We start from the raw sequence: 19,021 nt of genomic DNA, 5'->3' as shown, positions 1-19,021 counted from the left end.
TGCACCTCTGTGTGGGGCTGTTATTTTAATGATACATTCTTAACTGATGATTTTTAGTTACTGTCTTACTCTTTGTGATTACAATATTGGATAATGATCTCACTGCACATGAAGGGGTGGGGGCTGTTGTCTGGCTTGTTGGAAAAGGTGTGTGCCCCTTTAAGCACTAGAAAGCCAGCGAGTTATTTTCAGCTGCTGCTGCAGACCAGGTCAGCTAACTTATTCCCTCTCCCCCCAGTGACTGAAAGCGGTGGGGGACTATATAGGTCCATGCCAGTGCAAGAAAAGCCCTCTTTTATCTGAACCAAGCAGAGCAACACCTACCCTCCCACCCATGGAAGTAGTGAAATACTGGGTTTTGTCAGGATCCACTGTGGGTATTGCGCTAGTCATGCCTTTCTCGGGGGGGTGTCTGCAAAGGAACTTGCCCCTCACTGCCAGATTGGCCAAGGTGAAGTGGTTTTTTTACCATTCCCATAGCAGGTGGTACCCCAACTTTTCCTCTTGCCCCCCACTTACCAGTAATGGAATGTGCCACGCTCCCCCGGCCAGGAGCAGGAACAGGGCCAAAGCGGAGCTGGGGGCAGAGCAGGGCTGGGTAGTGCTCCTTCCCTCCCCCCCAGGGCCAGGGCCCCGCCACACCCCCGGATGTTCCTCTGTGCCCCTCTAGGGGACACGCCCCACAGTTTGTGGACCACTGCCATTGCAGGTTCAGGGGGTCTTAGCTGGGCAAACATGAAAGGAGAATGGTGTTGCAACTCATTGTGTAAACATTGGGCAGATGTCCAGTGCAAGTACTCCATAGGCAAGGGATACAGTGATTAGATAAAATGGATTAGTCAGGGATTTATAGGAGGTATTCCTTAAAGGAGCAGAAACAGGATGGGGGTTTCGGGGATCCTATGACTGAAACATCAGGGAGCTGACCTCTCCTCCTCCATAGCCTCCCCCCACCCTCATTCGAGGTGTGGGGGGGGAATGGTGAGGTCTCAGCAGCAGCTTGGGTGGGGACCAGGAAGCAGGGCTGATGGAAACCCCCTGGGGTATACACCTCTACCCCAATATAATGCTGTCCTCAGGAGCCAAAAAATCTTACTGTGTTATAGGTGAAACCACGTTATATCGAACTTGCTTTGATCCACTGGCGTGTGCAGCCCCGCCCCCCTGGAGCGCTGCTTTACCGTGTTATATCTGAATTCATGTTATATTGGGTCGCGTTATATCGGGGTAGAGGTGTATATTGAAATGATTATGGAATCATGTGCACTGTACACTTTTATCTGCTGGCTATTCCCAGACATTTAAGAATAAAATTGTGCTCTGATTAAACCACATCCAATGTCCTCCTTCTGGCATAGCTAAACAAGGAGTTTTCCTTTAAGTGGTTGCTCAAAATAAGAAACAACTGCAAGAAACTTTTTATTTGTACTAGTGAAATAGACCCCCTTGCCCTACAATCTGTGCAGTGGCTTTTTTGATACAGCTCTTTGGGGGCGGCGGGGGGGAGGGGAGGTTAAAATGTCATTTATAGGGAATGTGTTACTTTCCCTGCTTTCACCTGCAATAGCTACTCTGTCCTGTCCATTCCTGAACACAAACCAACACAGTATATTTTTAATGTAAAAATGGTTTTCACTATTTAGAGAAAGTACTAAAAAAAAAAAAAACCCAACCCACAATGCTTGAAAATTAACTCAGTACAACTCTATAAATCTGTCTTGGATGGATGGATGCCCCCTGTGCTATACATATGCATTGTACCCAATCCCTAATATGTGCTGAAAAACTCATGTTGAAGTCGGACTTGAAAGTGCTCAGCACTTCATAGGAAGCATTTGGAACCTTGTCGATTCAGGCTGTATTGTAGGAGCTTTAAACGCTGATGAAAACTAAGGTCTTGATTCTGCAACCATTGAGGTCAATCAGAGTTTTGCCATTGATTTCAGTGAGAGCAGGATCAACCTCTATAGCCCCTGTCCTGCAGTCCTTATTCAAGCAAATCTTTACACTTCAGTGGAAGTTTCCCCCCAGAGTATGGTCTGTAGACATCCGCTCCTAAACGGGTTCTTCTTTAGTTCCTGCGGAAAGCTGAAGGAAGAGATTCATTTTTTTTTGACATTTACCTCCAGTTAATCTGTATTTTTGTGTGTGTGTGAAACTACTGGTACGTGCATAATAAATATTCTATTCACTTGAGATTATAACTGATACCCTATTTGCATTTTTAACACTAGGATTTGGAAAGCTATCTAGTGTCAAGAAGTTATATTTGGTCCTTTATGCCAACATGGCTATATATATCTATATATCGCCTTAAATCTTTTGTTCCTACTTTAAAAATAAATAAAAGCACAGCATACATTTACAAAAAGATTAAAGTGCTTATGCACATACACAGGCCTGAAACCTACCAGGACCTCCACATAGGCAGAGTCCTGCTCTTTGCAGGATTGGGGCCGTAATTGGTACAAACAACATTTCTAGTGCAAATTACTGCTTCTGCTTACAAAGCTCATCCTTCTAGTAAAGAAAGAGCCCAACCCTGTAAATCCTCCATGTGCAGAATTCCTCTTGAATTCCATCTCCGAGGGCCTGTGAATTAGGTCCAAAAATAAAATTGAATCAAGGTACCTTTACAAACAAAGCCCTTATTGATTGCCAGCGAATCTATTCATCACAAAATATGTCTACCATACATGTACCTCCTGTCAGAGCTATGTGGAAGTAGGACCTTGAAGAGAGTGGCCAACAAACAAACAAAAGTATAGGGACTCCACATTGTAGGGGCGTGCGGTGTCAATTTAGTGCACTGGGCAATAAGGTTCCTTCAATGTGCTGCTTCCCACTCTAATGTGCAACAATGATTATTAGGTTTTGTCTTAAATATATTTTCTCTGTATAGGTGTGAGTGTATATATATGCATATCTTGCATGGGATGAAGGTTCTTCGGGTATGACTGCTTCATCTAGGTCAGGTCTTTGTCAGATTAGCTGCTGTTCATTTTAATCCTTCATTTGAGTTCAATAGTATTTACAAAGTTTTGTGCTTTTGAAGATTTCCAGGAATTGGGTGATGTCTGGTAGAACTTCCCCTAGTGTTCTACGGCCCACGCTCTTTTGGAAAGTGTCCTTGGTCATTTTGAAACTGGTAACGAAAGAGTTTTGTATTTCCTAATACATCTTAGTGACTTGGCTGCTTTTGTTTTTTTATGGCTCTAGGTTAAAAGCTCTTAACAGAACATCCAGATCACCCAAATTAGCGGCTTGAAATAGTTCTGGCTGGTCCATCATAGACAGAGCGATTCTGAGAGCTGCCCAGATATTGCCTGAAATTTCCGGCTGGGGAACCTGCTGTTGATTCCTGCTTTTTCTTTGCAAACTGAGAGCAGTGAGAAAATTGCTGACAGCCTCTCTGTGGGGGAGGAAAGAAAGGCAACATCCGCATATTACAACATAATCTCTTTTGTTTAAAAAATAAAGTATATTTTGTCTTCCTTCTAAGGCATTACAGTAAAATCAAACACATTATCTGACAACATGGGAGACCACAATCTCTTTGTAGTATTCTTGCTTGATCTGCCTTTAACAATTCCGGACAAAAGTGTTGCTGCAAGACTTCATTGTTATGTATCAAAAAGGCTGCACTTGTGTAGTGATGCAGAGATGAACCTACTCAAGTGCCTGGGGAAATTCTCCTTAGTGTGGCTATGAATTCCATTATACATGTGCCTTGTTATCTTAATTGTATTGTTGACACTTGGGACTCTTTTTACACAGACCTGGATTTTACCCTTGATTCACACAGAGAACCTGGTCTGTGTATGAAATGTATATTGAGCCATAGACTTACAGGAAAGGGATTTATGGAGAGAGACCATCTTGTTTTATGATCTGATAGGCGTGTATGGATGGTCCAGTCGTTTGAGTACTGACTTGGGAGACACAGGTTCAATTCCCTGCTCCATCACAGATTTTCTGGATGAGTCACTTAATCTCTCTGGACCTCAGTTGCCCTTCTGTAAAATGGGATAATAGCACTTCCCCATTTCACAGGGGTGTTGTGAGGATAAATACTTAATGACTGTGAGGTGCTTGGAGACTGCACTGATGGGGCCAGATAAAAACCTAAGATAGAAGCGAACAAGGCTGCTGGCACACCTGTTCACTGGCTAGGCATTTTGATGGCAAGCATCAGCCCAGCCCCTTCCAGGTCCCCACCCAAGCCACTAAAGGGCAAAATCCCCACTTTCAAATAAACCAAGTGCCTGGAATATGCATTTAATGGTAAATGGGTATGTGGGACTTTATTTCCAGGAAATAAACCAAACTGTTTGGCTGCCTCCTGAAATAATTACAAAAAGGAACATAGTAGTCCTAAAGGTTCAAAAACCAGAAGACAAACAAATAGAACCCAACATCTTTTTTTTTTAATCTCCTGATTTTTCTTGGCATCTGACTCATGATTTTTGAATGGTTGGGTTTGGTTTGGCAATATACTATGAGCAGGGCCGGCTCCAGGGTTTTGGCCGCCCCAAGCAGCCAAAACAAAAAACAAAACAAAAAAAGCCGCAATCGCGATCACGATCGCGATCTGCGGCAGCAATTCGGCGGGAGGTCCTTCACTCCCAGGCGGAGTGAGGGACCGTCCGCCGAATACCTGGACGTGCCGCCCCTCTCCGGAGCAGCCGCCCCAAGCACCTGCTTGAGAAGCTGGTGCCTGGAGCCGGCCCTGTCTATGAGTTTTGCTTTTGAACATACGCCAGGATCTGGCCCGAAATCACTGTTTTGAAAGCTGTCTGTACTGAGTGTGTAAGTGTTACAGAAAATTAGGTACTGTACCGTTCTGTTAAGACACCCCTTCCCTAGTAAGGGCTTGTCTAGATGGGGAGTTATTCTGGAATAATTATTCCTGATTAATTGCATGTGTGGATGCTCTTATTCTGGAATAAGAGAGTCTTATTCCAAATTAGATAATCCACTTTGGAATTAGGCACTATTATTCTGGAATAAGAGTGTCCATATATGGAGTTAATCAGGAATAGTTAATCCCCTACTTTATCTGGTTTAATTTTCATGTATAGACAAGACTTCAAACTAACATGTAGATTGAACTATTTCAAGTGGGCATCTGCATTTCTTTGTTTTTTTTAATTTCATCTTTGTGGGTAGAGGAACAGTGTTGCTAGCTATTGGAATCACCCAGTTTGTCTGCTTGATACAGCATGTTATGCCTCATTAGTGACGAAAATGAAGTAATTATAATAATTGTTACTTCACATTTTGTTCAGTTTGGGCGATGCAAATCAATATTCGTTTTCATTTTCACTTTCAAATTCACGGTGCTGCATTATTAGTGTTGCAAAGAAACATTTAATGTTTTAAAATCAACTGTTTTCATTTGATTTTTTAAATTACAGAAATATTTCTATTGATTTTAAGTTTCATGGAAGATAAAATCACTTGCACTGTTTTGAAAATCTCAACTGACACTTAGTGCTTTTCATCCATAGATTGCAAAACGTTCTGCAAAGGAAGGTAAGTAATATTGTTCTCATTTTAAATGGTAAAATGAGTCTGAGAGATCAAGGGATTTGCCCAAGGAAACACAGAAGGTCAGTGGAAGAGCCAGGAATGACCTCAGGAGAGATGGTCAAAATTTTTCCATTAAAGTTTTTCCAGTGAAAATGGCTACTTGTTAGAACGAAAATTTCCAAGTGAAATGTCAGTTTTTGATTAATATTTTCTACTTTCTGCAACTGAAGAACATTTTCCCCCCAAACTTTCATTTTTTTTGACAAAAACTCCAAAAAAGTAGTAGAAAAATTTAGATGAAAAACAATTTTTTTCATTTTTGTTGAAATTATTCATTGGGAACTTCCCCCCCAAATCAGCTCTGAAACCAAGGTCTCCTGACTCCCAGCCCAGTGCTCTGTCTTTGTTGCCTCCTGTTGCCTTATAAAATTTGTTCTGACAAAATGAGATATTTGGATCGTAGGCCCTGATTCAGCAAAGCACTTAAGCACATGATTAGTCCCATTGAGTCTACTGGGACTACTCATGTGCTTAAGTACCTTGCTGAACTGGGGCCTTAACTTTTTATAACATACTCTTCAATTGTTTTATTATATTGTACAATGAATATTATCCTATAGTCCAAAGTGCTTTACATTCATCCAAAGAGTATAACAATATCTTAAATTAAACAAAGATTAGAATACATGTTATAGACTTTTAGCTCAAAAATAAATTTTCAGTTTTTAGAAGCCACCTTACTTTTGGCTTTAAATGTTGATATTCTTTTCATAACTCACCTGTAAGCTCCTAGGTTGATGCAGCTTATTCCCAAATTGTATCTGGACCTAATGAAGCCTGGCTGAATTTCTAAAGCTCTAGTATATGCCTCCACAGCTTCCTCACTTCGATCCCCATTTGCCAAGGTTGCTCCAAGGCGGTTCCATAATGAATAGTCCTGATAACAAAATGAGAGTTTTCTACTATTGGTTTAAGACAAAAGGATATGAGACCTTCCCCTCCCCCCACAAAAGTAATGATCAGTACAGAAAATACTTGTACCCTCTGTTAATTGGTGTGGAATGTGAGGTTCTGACACATGATTCTAGACAACTTCATAAAATTACTCCAATTAATCAGTGTGCAGCCAAAAATTGGACATGCATAAATCTGTTTCTCATTAGGGCTCTCTTGCAATTAACATTTCTATTTCAGGTATTAAAATTTTAATGGCTGAAGAGACATCTCATTAATACTGGTCAGCTTCAAATGGGAAAGGAAGAGAGTGGCTTGTAAAATGATGATTTTGCATTACAAAAAAAGTTTAATAGGTACCTCTGGCCGAACAGTTAAGGCAGCATTAAATGCGTCTATTGCTCTGTTAAATTCTCTGTTCAGATGGAAAAGCACTCCAAGTCCTGTTTGCAAGTCAGGGTCTATCATCTCACCATTCTGGTGAGCTGCCTCCAGGTACACTTCCTTTACTTCTTCGAGTAATGAACTAGAAAAGGGTGAAAAATAACACCAAGCTGCATTTACCGTTCTCTGTAAATGCTGCACCATCTACTGCACAGCCTGCAATTCAAGTCTTTATACTCCTCTAAAACATGTGCAAATAGACAGTTTCAGCTCGATTGTTGTAATGACTTATTCCGACTTAGGGTGACCAGATGTCCCGATTTTATAGGGACAGTCCCGATTTTTGGGTCTTTTTCTTATATAGGTTTCTATTACCCCCCCACACACACACACCACCTGTCCCGATTTTTCACACTTGCTGTCTGGTCACCCTATTCCGACTCTGGTTGAGAACTGGCCATTAGAGTTCAAAGGTTTACCAGCACTAAGCCAAAGTGCTGCTGAAAACTTAGGCATATCTAAAATATGGGCTATAAGAGCTGTTGAAGCTGGATCAATTCTCTCTGGCACCCTAAAAAATGGATTACGGGCTGCTCTCAAGGTTAAAGCAAGGAAACCAGGTTGGCAAAAATGGTAATCAATCCTCAAGAGTCTTAGATAAAGATTTTGAAATCTACAGCCAAGATTTCAAAGACAGATGCCAAAATTTAGATTCCTATATTCACAGACTTTGGATTAAGCCCAATATAACGCACTTCATCATTCAGTAGAAGTTCCCTATTTTATTGTTGCTTAGTCAAAATGATCTTGCTAGCACAAGATAACAATAATAAATATAACGCCCCATTTCTAAATGGCACTAAATGGAATCCTCCCAGCATTTTGGGTCTATGAAGAAGTTGCTGAAGGTTTTTAAAAAGTTCAGAAATAGATACCTTTCACCACTAATGTAAGTGGAAATCTAACGTTTAGACCAACTAGCAAAATAACAATAGGAACTGGTGGTAAAGGGTCTACTGCAGAACAACTTTTAAATGTTCTCAAAAAAGAAGAACAGGAGTACTTGTGGCACCTTAGAGACTAACAAATTTATTAGAGCATAAGCTTTCGTGGACTACAGCCCACTTCTTCGGATGCATATAGAATGGAACATATATTGAGGAGATATATATATACACACATACAGAGAGCATAAACAGGTGGGAGTTGTCTTACCAACTCTGAGAGGCCAATAATGGACTATGTGCTTGTGTGTGTTCACACGGATACTACACCATATTTAAAAAAGATTTTCCTGATCCAATGATTTAATCACTTTAATTGGAATTGTTTTTCTTACTCTTTCTGGACAGTAATGTGGAGAATATCATAATGTCTATAAACCAGTGGTACAGCCTAATCTGGAATACTGTGTGCGGTACTGGTCACCCCGTCTCAAAAAAAGATACTGCAAGATTAGAGGGGTTCAGAGAAGGGCTATGATCAAGGGTCTGGAAAAACTCTCATATGAAGAGAGATTTAAAAGCTTGGGATTGTTTAGGAAGCAGGGGCGGCTCTATGTATTTTGCCGCCCCAAGCACGGCAGTCAGGCGGCTTTCAGCGGTGCGCCTGCGGGAGGTCCGGCTGGTAACATGGATTTGGCGGCATGCCTGCGGGAGGTCCTCCGGTCCCGTGGCTTCAGCGTACCCGCCGCCGAATTGCCACTGAAGCCGCGGGACCGGCGGACCTCCCGCAGGCGCACCGCCGAAGGCTCCCTGACTGCCGCCCCCACAGCGACTGGCAGGCCGCCCCCCGCGACTTGCCGCCCCAGGCACGTGCTTGGTGCGCTGGGGCCTGGAGCCGCCCCTGTTAGGAAATCACCGGGGAGTCATTGTGGCCAAGAATTTAGCAAGATTCCCCAAGAGGAATTGGTCATTTATGTGGATATCAAGAACACCCAGAGTTATAATTAATTATAAATGTTGTTGGAGGGATAGTAAATCTCATGCTTCAGGGCTTAAACTAATCTCCAACTATTAGACACCAGAATGAGACCCAATAAGGGGAAGAGTATCCCACGTATGCTTACTGGAGGACTGTAGGAATGTGTTCCTCCCTAATCACAAGCCTTGAAGAACGGCAAACTGTTCCCTTGGCAATGAGGCAGGAGTGACCTTGTTCTAGCGCCTATGTTTGGGAAACTTATTTGGCTGATTTGATTGTTCCCTCGCAGCTGGTGTTCACGCGCTCAAGAGATGGGTTCGTTATCTTATGTGCATGCATACTGCCTGGCTTTCCTATGCGCAAGATTTGTACCAATGAGAAGCGTTGTAAGCAGGGAAGTGTAAAGAATAAAAGCCCCAGGAAAAGTTCCTGGAGGTAGAGGGGCTTTTCGGCTACCACAGACCTGGTGTTCTGTTTCCTTTCCTGCGTCGTCACCACAGAGGACTCTTACACTTTCCTCAGAGACAGGATAATGGCCTGTCAGATCCCATACTGTTTTCTCACAGGTGAGTTATTGCACATTCTAAATGGATGCTGATGTTTCAAGCTTTTATCTGAAAATGCAGAAGAAAATAATCTCACCCCTACGGTGTGAGGGGGATTCTACAGCATCATTTTGTTGGGTCTTATCAGGGATCAAAATTCGTATGTTCCTATGTAACTTAAAAAATCTGAGCAGCGCACTGTACATTTGAGAAACTCCATTGAAATCAATGGAAGTTAGAAGCCAAAATACCTTAGGGAATCTGGGCCTAATTTCTTCAGGATGTTAATCCAGGTTTACCTTTCTTTTGATGGCTCAGACTTTCTCCTGGTAAGTGCTGGAGACCCTCTTTTGCTCTTCATGATATACTTGTATTTTGGGTTTTGCTTTATCCAGTTTCTTAAAGCTTCACAGGCTTCCTGTTGATGGCCAGTATTAGTGTAGCTCACAGCCAAGGCCATCAGAGCTTTTAAATTGTTTGGCTGTAGCTGCAAGCACCTAAACAGAGAAGAAAAATATCTTAGTTTCTTTTAGCAAAATGCAGTGCATCAATGCTTCCAACATAGGGCCTGATCCTGCAACCCTTACTCACAAAAGTAGTGCTACTGGCTTCCAGAGGACTGCTGGTGTGTGTAAAGAGCCACTCACATTAATAAGGATAGCAGGATCTTGGAGCAGGGAACTTGCCTTGTTTTTGTGTGTTATGTGCCATCTGCGACTATGGTGTTATATAAATAAAAAGCTAATACTCCCCACACTTTCTGTTATCAGCATGGCATAGCAAATGTGGGAGGAAGCCTTTTTTTAATAGCACCTGCCTAGTAAACAAATAGAAGACTTTTGCGTTATCTAGAAGTGGGCAGTTGTAGAAGGCATTTGGCTATGTAAAAAGATATTTTGAAGATTGAAACCAAAGCCCATCCTTTTCAATAGAATTGTTGGGCCAGATTCTGCTCTCAGCTACACCTTTGTAAAGCCAGAGTCAGCCCACGGACTTCCATAGACTTTCTCCAGCTTTACACCAGGATAATGCACAGGGGAATCTGGTCTGCTGTATCTGTGAGTGGCATTGCTGAATGTTTCAACCTATCAGGGACAAACAAACTTGTCAGGGAACCCTTTGGATTTCTGTGCAGATAAGGAAAAGATGACATTACATATGAATGAGTTACAGTAATTGAAGTATCCTTAGGTAAATTGGCTTGAATGTTAACATAGCTAATGCAATTAAGTTTGGAGTGTATACTTGGCTACAAGTGGAAACAGAATATAGTGCAGCAACACTCGCTACTGATAAAGGCAGAATAATAACTCTGATATTTAGGAATAGGCATTTACTTAACAGGTATAGTGTGATCATTATATTCCCATCAACCTAGCAAAGTTCTCCATCAATTAGTATTCAGTGGCTGAGGATCTCCATCCAATTAAGGAAACATTTTCATTAAGACAGAAACCTTTAGAAAATATATCAAGTGTCTAGAATATTGAAAAGACATTTTAGTTGCGTTGTGCCTAATTCAGGTTTGTTGTGACATGTAGGTTTTCTTTTGTGTTTCCATTTATTTAATTAAATATGAGATTTAATATTGCCATTAACTCCATAGGAATGCAAAATCACGCCTCCGGAGTTACTATGGAGACTAGAGGTAGCATATCACTTCTGTATGCCAGTCATTCCCCCTCCCCCCCAATTAAATGTAAAAGGTCAGAACACAAGTGTGAGATGAAATACACACAGGCATCCATTAACTAATATTGATGGGATCCATTATTTTGCAAATATCTTCATCTACCTTTGGAGGGCGACAATAGCTCCCTGCTCATTTTCATTCTCTGCCTGTGTTATACCAAGAAACTGCCAGGCCTGCAAAATAATAACTGTTATTTTATGATATGTCCCCAAGTGCAATTGGAATCACAGAACAATATCCCTATGCTTACTTAAATAAATGGATACATATAGACAGAAGCATGTATCCAACACTGGCCTGACTACAGTACTTCTATTGCCAATATACCAACAGTACAAAGCAAAGTGATTTTGGATATCTTTAGGCCAAGTTTATCCATGGGAAGTTCCCATTTAAGTCCATGGTAATTCTACACTGTCAGATCCCATACTGTTTTCTCACAGGTGAGTTATTACACATTCTAAATGGATTCTGATGTTTCAAGCTTTTATCTGAAAATGCGGAAGAAAATAATCTCACCCCTACAGCGTGAGGGGGATTCTACAGCATCATTTTGTTGCATCAGGTACATACAGCAGTAGACACAGTGGGACTCAGATGCACATACACAACCACTCCTGTTGATTTTAGGTGCAGTGGCCCGTGCATATCTGAAGACAGACTTTAGAGTACTATGTTGAATCCTACTCTTTCTCTTTCTTTTCCACTGGTTTCAGGGAAGCTATAGCAAGTTATGCCAGCTGAGTATCTGGTCCCCTAATATTTTGCCCCATACACCCTTGCACCATGAAAGGAATACCCTTCTCCCAAAAAAGTCATAGCTTTTAAGTACTGGGATGAGGTGTACTCCCCATGCCTGCCCTGGAAGAGCTGAATTAAGTGGGGTGGTCCCAATCAGCCAATTAAGCTGCAAATGCATAAGATTTAGGCTGTGGGGTAGGAGCTAATTAGAAGGAAGCTCACCTCTGAGGGAACAGGTGGGGCTTCTATAAAGCCAGGAGGCTGTCAGCAATATGGGAGGGTGCAGGGAGGAAATCTGCAATCTCTCCCCCTGAGGTAAGGGAGAAGGATGGGGCATAGGAACCCAGGAAGAACCTTAGTAGGCCTGAGAGAGGCAAGTCTGACTAGGAAGGCTGAAGAATGAAAAGCTTGGAGAAGCACAGTAGAAATAGTGAAGGGTTGAAGCAGTAAGGTTAGTGTAGCTGCAGACCTTAACTGCTCGCTATAGGGCCCTGGACTGGAGCCCAGTGTAGAGGATGGGTCTGGGTTCCCCTAGCATCCACTGCAGAATGGGATTGCTAGTGGCAGTGAAGAGGAAGACTGCCTGAGATGCTGTGGGAGTGATGTAGTCAGTGCAGTGGGCGTGTGGATGCCAGTGCAGGACTCTGAAAAAACGTGCCTGGAAGGGGAAAATAGAGAGTGATTTGGCCGGAGGGCTGCTGAGTCATGAGGCAGCCGTACTGTGAGAAGGAAGGGGGCACTGAACTGGGCGGAGCTAAGCACCAGAAGGACACATCACACAGCAGTGAGTAGACCACCCTGTGACAAATATACAGGCTGAAATTGTGCTTGTAACACAGCCTTTAATGCAAATAATAAACATTCAGTGGGCCTATTAAATTCTTGACATTCCATTATCTTTATGATTTCTAAGTATGACAAATACTGCAGTATAGGAAACATCAGTACCCGAGGTAAGTGGCTTATTTCTGCTTCATGTTGCTCCTAAGACAGTTTCATGTAAATTGCATCATGTCAGTCAGGTACATTGTGAAATCCTTTCTCTTGCTGCCCTATAGGACTCGGTCTTTGGCTCCTCCTTTCTACCACTCCTAGGCTATTTTTTGTTGCTCCCACATCCCACACATCAATTTCAGCTCTAAAATTCAAATAATTCACACTGCCTTTTAACATTAGATACCTGAAACACACAGCAGATGGAGCACTTTCAGCCATGTAGCCTTGAAATATATCACAGTCCTAGCTTTTGCTGTATGCTAGTATCAACTACAATTAACTTTCTCCGGCATATCTCAGAATCTTCCATTTCCTTACTCATTAACCAGTATTCCTATGTATTTCTGAGATTACTGTTTACAAATAAAAATGCTGTAATGTTTGCTAGGAACCTGCAATACAGATTTGAAGAATACCTTAATTCTAGAGCGGGGTCGAAATTTTTTTGAATTGAAAAAAATGGTCTTTTTCTACAATGGAATTTTTTGTGAAAAACTGTTGAAATGTTCCCTCCCCCCCCAAAATAGAAACAAAACAAAATAAATACTTTAAAATATATATCTATATTGACTGAATATATATTTGATTAAAAATGGTTATAAACATTGTTTTATTTGCCAGAATTTTTGGTAACTGAAAATTTTTGATGGTTATGTCAAATAATTTTTAATAAACTGATTAACATCTTCAAGTAACAGCTTTAAAGTTTTGAAACTGCAAAAATAAGTTTTCATTGTTTGATCAGCTCTGCTTAATTCATTTCAAAGTATATGATGCTCCTTACACATTGTTACCTTCCATTTTATTTCACATAAAAACCACTGCCAAAAGTTTTGACCTTGAATCCTCCCATCCTTGCTATGCTAGGTGAAGTGAGACACTTGTAGCTGCTTCCCCTCCCTAGATAAAGGCAGGGGAGTGAATACCTCTGCATCACTGGGATCTTGTAGAATGGCAGCCTCCATGTATAAGATAGTGAGGGGCAGGTCTCCTTCTTTCAGTTTTTTCAGTCCTTCCTCAAATGCACCAGGCCAGTCTCTGAAAGGGTTTTCGGTATGAAAATAATAGCCCTGGAGTAGACAGTTAATGGTCCAGTGATGAAACACAGTATCAAGGAATGTTAAGCACATACAGTTAAATAGCTTATTATTTCCCAGCGAGGTGTAAAACTTCTTTGCTGCATGAAAATGGTACGAGTTCCCTTGTAAAGTTTCAATAAAAAAAGTGTAAAACGATGTGGTTCACATCCAACAGACCAGGGCACTTGTTACTGGCCCTTTATATTTACCCTAGTTTCCAAGAAAGTTGTGACACCCTGGCATTCCCTTATTCACCACTGCATAATTAGGATATGTTTTGCACAAAGTATGCCTTGTGAGGTATCATTCTAAAAGTCTTGATCTGCTAGACATTAATATCTTGTTGGATTGTATGTGCTATCATATGTGAAGTTATGCAGTTTGGCTATGTATGTGTTACTGAAACATGTTGTGAGGTTGAAAACACCCACAAGCAGCCTTTCAGGTACAACAGTAAAAAGTCCAAACAATGTTAATGGCTTATTGAGGAAATGGACACAAGCACAAGGATTTCCCCAGGTATTGTATACAACAGAAACCTCTCAGAGATAGCACTACACAATGGGAACTGTTTGACCCAGATCACAGCAAAAGAGCTTTCCAGGAAGTGGGAAGAAGATATAAAAGGGGGAAATGACATCATGACGGTACCTCACTCTCCCTACAACAACACACTTGGAAACACCTGAGGAACAAAGACTGAACTGGGGGAAGTGATGGCCCCAGGCTAAAGAGACTTCTAGCCTGTGTATGGAAACCCACGCTGCAAAGCAAATGCAGCTTGTGCCTTAATCTGCCAGCCTATTTATCACTCAGGATGAGAATTTTAGTTCATATCCTATCTTTCTAGTATCTTAGACTTAGTTTGCATTTTATTTATTTACTAGGTAATCTGCTTTGATCTGTTTGCTATCACTTATAATCACTTAAAATCTATCTTTTGTTAAGTTACTACATTAAAATATGTTTTAATCCAAACCAGCGAGCTTTGACTGGAGTGCTTGGGGAAAATCTTGGCTTGATTATCACAAGTATGCATTGGTCTCTTCACATGGAGGAAGAGGCAAACCAGGTATTAAACCCATATACTGGACAGATTTGACTAGGGGAGGATGGTACTGCCCTGGGGTCCTAGGCTGGGAAGCTGGTGGTTAGAGAGCCTGCATGTAACTACAGCTGGGTGTGTCCCTACCTGTGTTAATGCTGGTGAAAGTGTTGGCTTGCAGGGTGTTGCAGCTTGTCACAGTAGCACAGTGTGAGAGGGAGCCCAGGCTGGTGGGTCAAAGGTCTCGTGGTACCCCAGTTCCGGGTGGCACCCCAGGGGGAACCCTTCACAAAAGTATTATACTTAGGAGATAGTCACTTCCTACTCAGTGGACCCCATCCATTTCAATGGGAGCAGGATTGGTCCCAGTGTGCACCAAATATATCAGACTTTGGCATAAAGAGCATGTCTCGCATGGACTAGCCTCCCCCAGTGCTTTCAACTCCATGTCGGTTCAGTGCTTGCACATATGAAATAGCATAAAACCTTCAATGAACACCCAAGGGGCAACTCTGTAGTGCAAGCACTTGAGCTTGTTTTAGGTTTGAAACAGGGTTTGCCTCACCCTGCGACTCAGCTTGTGTCAGCCAATGAAGCCTGGTCATCTCTGCCTGGAGTGGATGTGCTCTCAGGCAACGTGCTTTTGAGGGAGATAAATGAATGCCTGAATAAGGACTATAGAAACTGGGTCATAAATCATAGGGATCAGAACTTTAGAGTTGTCCAATCCACCTTCCTGCCAATGCAAGGTAAAGAGTGTTTTAATATATGGAGAAAGTGAGAATATAAATCAAAGAAAAATACATAAAGGAGATGGGGAGTGAGAAATTCATTCCTAGGATGGGAAGTTGTTGAACACATAGGGCCACATTTTCAAATGCCCAACACTCTTAATTTAGGGCCTGGTTTCAGAAGTGCTCAGCACCTAGCCGCTCCTATTGTGACACTTATAGCCAGATTTTCCAAAGAGTTCAGATCCCAATATGCTCTCAGAGTGCTGCACTCTTGTGAAAATATGACTCTTACTCAAGTGCCTACATGGGAGCTGAGCTCTTTTGAGAAATTCTCGCCTTAGTGGCAAGTAGTGTGTAGTTGTGAGGAGGAATTTCCTTGTTTCACTCTCATAGACACCAAGGAGAGTGACTCTAAAACCTGCACAGAAACGATGTGCTGTGTTAGCGGGTTATTGATGTTACCTTCTCACTGGTCGAGACAGTTACTTGGCCACGCGCTTCTTGGTTCTCTGAAATCCAGTTTCTCTGAGCCATTTCTTCCCATTCAGCTTGCATCTTATCCCAAAACTCTGTGTCTGACTAGGAAAAAAAGAAAAGGGGCAAGGGGAACAAAGAGAGAGAAATTAAAGAAACTTTCTAAGAAAATGCAACCTGCTTTTGATCCTCCAAATATGAAAACTTGTATACAGGGTCATCTTCAAATGACTTCAGTTGGTATTAAATTTTCAAGGTTGTAAGTTTAAGTGACAAAAGGTGAAAGGCAACAATGACAGATTTGAGGAGTAACTCATGTTTTCTGAACATCTTGGGGCCCGTTTGGTGTAAAATCCTTTTTGGATTAGGCAAGGCTCCCGTGTCATCCTTAGTTACACATTTCAGTGACATTTTAGAAGTACTGTATGATCTAGGTGTTAGCACCCATGACTAGGAGCTCTTCCCCTAATTTACTGTATGATTTTAGGCAAATCACAAATTTTCATCTCTAAAGAAGAGTTCAGTGGAGCTTGAAAGCTTGTTTCTTTCATCAACAGACGCTAGTCCAATAAAAGTTACTACCTCCCCCTTGTCTGTCTAGTCTAAATCCTGATATTCTGAGCTATATAATCCTTGCCTACCTCAGATCAGGGTTGTGAATCTTAACCTCACTGCACTTAGACAAACATTATCAGCTGAAAGAATAAAATGTTGTTAAGAAAATCCTTCCGTTAAGGTTCTTCTCTGAGATTGATTTCCATGCACCTAGTGTTAGAAACTAGCTCACAGTATCTAAAGGACACTGCTAAATCAGTCTCAAGTGTAAAACCAAACCAGAGATTACCAGCAGATAAGAATTTTAAGGGAGGTCAGATTTTTGGCTTTGAACTACTTGACATTATCCCTTTAAATCTAAAGTCATAATAGTGCATATGATAGACTGGTGAATGATGCCATGTTTCTGTAGGAAAAAAAATCGGGGTCTTATCACTTCATTCCTAATAAAGCCCATACAATCCAGCTCAATGCAGTGGAAGTGGTGGGAGCTTTGGAGAGGTGATAAAAGATGCTATATAAACTCAAGATTATTATATTCAGAACATGTTTCCTGTCTGTGGCTCTGCTTGCCATATTGCTTCTTGATGAAAATAAAAATAGGTGAGTCAGAAACAGGTGTTTATAGCACTAAATCATCAACTGCAGCGCTGGTGATAATCCATCAGCACTTGGAATGCTTAAAATTCTTAGCTACTTACTAATTTAAATTTGGAAATTACTTTCACAATCCGCACTTACAATTTTTAAGGCACTTCATTGGTGTGGCTAAGACCCAGTGTTTCAGGACATCCCCAAAACGTTAAGGAGCTGTATAGTCATTGTCTGCCTCTTCACTCCCACTACCCGGGAGAACTTAGGAACTCAGTGGAGGCAATGAGCATGTTTAGCTCCGAAGTTTTGGGAAGTTGAGGCTCTGTAATTGATAGTTGAGCTACTCAAGCGCTCATGTGTTATAAATGTTAAGCACTTGAAACATTTATTCATTAAATTTTTAGTGGCTTAGCCATAAATGGGTTTCCTTTCACTCCACTGCACATCAAGAAGATGCCTGACCCCAGCTCCCATTGCCATGGGGAGCTTGGGAGTTAACGTTGTGTGGGCAGTGCAGCCAGTTGGAGTGATTACGAATGATTGGTGATTATATGGCTATGAAGAAGTGGCTGGATGTGTCAGCTGTTCATTTGCAGACTTTCTAACATTTAGGCCCAGCTCCACAGGAGCGAGGCAGAGGTTTTGTACCATATTCCTAGCAGAATTTGGACATGGAGACATCATAACTCACCATGGGAGGATCATGGTGTAGAGCCAGCATTGGAATTCCTCTGCAGCCCATGAGGAGGAATGTCTGGGAATAAGGGGCATGGACTGGATGGTGCTATGCCCCAGTCATCTCTAGTTGTAGTATTGGCCTCTTGTGGCCATTGGCAGTGGGTATAATTTGCAGCAGCCCTCAGCCTGCTCCAAATTATGCCAGGGGATCATCTTGGTGTGCAGCAAGGACAGGATTCGGAAAGCACAAAAGCTACGTTTGAAGCTCCCATCCTGAGCTATGGAGTGCACTTTATGGTTGTAGCAGAGGATCTGAACCATTGCTTTGTTCTTTGTAAAGAGGTGAAATCTGGTGAGAAGGTGTAATATATTTTCCCTTGTGGTAGCTGGATTCCATTCAGACACAATTTTGACCTTCTCTCTTAGGATAAAGAGAGATATTGTATTTAATTTAGATTTATAAAATTCCCACAGCACCCACCCTAATCTCTTTGGCTGTTGATGTAACTTCAAATACATAATAAACATTCAGTTCCTTTCCGTCACAGGTCTGATTCTGCCACTCTCTCACACTGAACAGTACTTCTCTCCATGAATAATCCCACTACTTGGAGTGAATGAGGATGGCAGGTTTGGACCCTGATGTAATTAAATTTCATCTCTCATAGGTGTGTTCCTTTAACATGAAACCCTTATCACATAGGTAGCATATGTTCTCTGTGACGCAAGATTTGCTGTAGCTTAGGCTGCATCTTGTTGGCAATAGAAGCAAATTGTTACATAAAATGAATGCAGTAAAGTTTGTCCCTTCCAAAAAACCAACTGAGCACATATGATGCTAAAGAATGCAGACAAAACAGCTCAGAAGAGGATCATTATCTCATGCCTTTTGGTGTATTGAGCATTAATTCTCAAATTCATAGAGGAAGAGGTAGAAAGTTTAGGTACGTCCATACTGCAAATAAAAACCTGTGGCAGCGAGTCTCAGAGCCTGGGTCAACTGACTCAAGCTTGCTGTACAGGGCTAAAAATAGTGTAGATGAGCTGGAGCCCAGGCTCTGAAACCCAGCAAGGGGGAAAGAGGGTCTGTCTCT

At 41.7% G+C, this 19,021-nt stretch overlaps 1 protein-coding gene across 4 annotated transcripts in view; it reads right to left on the bottom strand.

The window, feature by feature from the left end:
• Positions 1-1,408: 1,408 nt before the first annotated feature.
• PEX5L (peroxisomal biogenesis factor 5 like) overlaps positions 1,409-19,021 on the bottom strand; it is a 164,551-nt gene continuing 146,938 nt past the window's right edge. For all 4 annotated transcript variants that reach the window (XM_005285966.5, XM_065557707.1, XM_065557708.1 and 1 more), the window contains 7 exons: positions 16,089-16,205; positions 13,695-13,838; positions 11,134-11,204; positions 9,638-9,835; positions 6,847-7,012; positions 6,312-6,469; positions 1,409-3,412 (listed from right to left, as the gene is read on the bottom strand). In XM_005285966.5, coding sequence (XP_005286023.1) covers positions 3,208-3,412; positions 6,312-6,469; positions 6,847-7,012; positions 9,638-9,835; positions 11,134-11,204; positions 13,695-13,838; positions 16,089-16,205 — 1,059 coding nt within the window. In that variant the 3' untranslated portion in view covers positions 1,409-3,207. The remainder of the gene's footprint in view (positions 3,413-6,311; positions 6,470-6,846; positions 7,013-9,637; positions 9,836-11,133; positions 11,205-13,694; positions 13,839-16,088; positions 16,206-19,021) is intronic.

This window comes from Chrysemys picta, chromosome 9 (assembly GCF_011386835.1).
Source record: "Chrysemys picta bellii isolate R12L10 chromosome 9, ASM1138683v2, whole genome shotgun sequence".
Classification (NCBI taxonomy): domain Eukaryota; kingdom Metazoa; phylum Chordata; order Testudines; family Emydidae; genus Chrysemys; species Chrysemys picta.
Note: the sequence above shows the minus strand (reverse complement) of the source record. Positions and strands in the feature narration are given on the sequence as shown.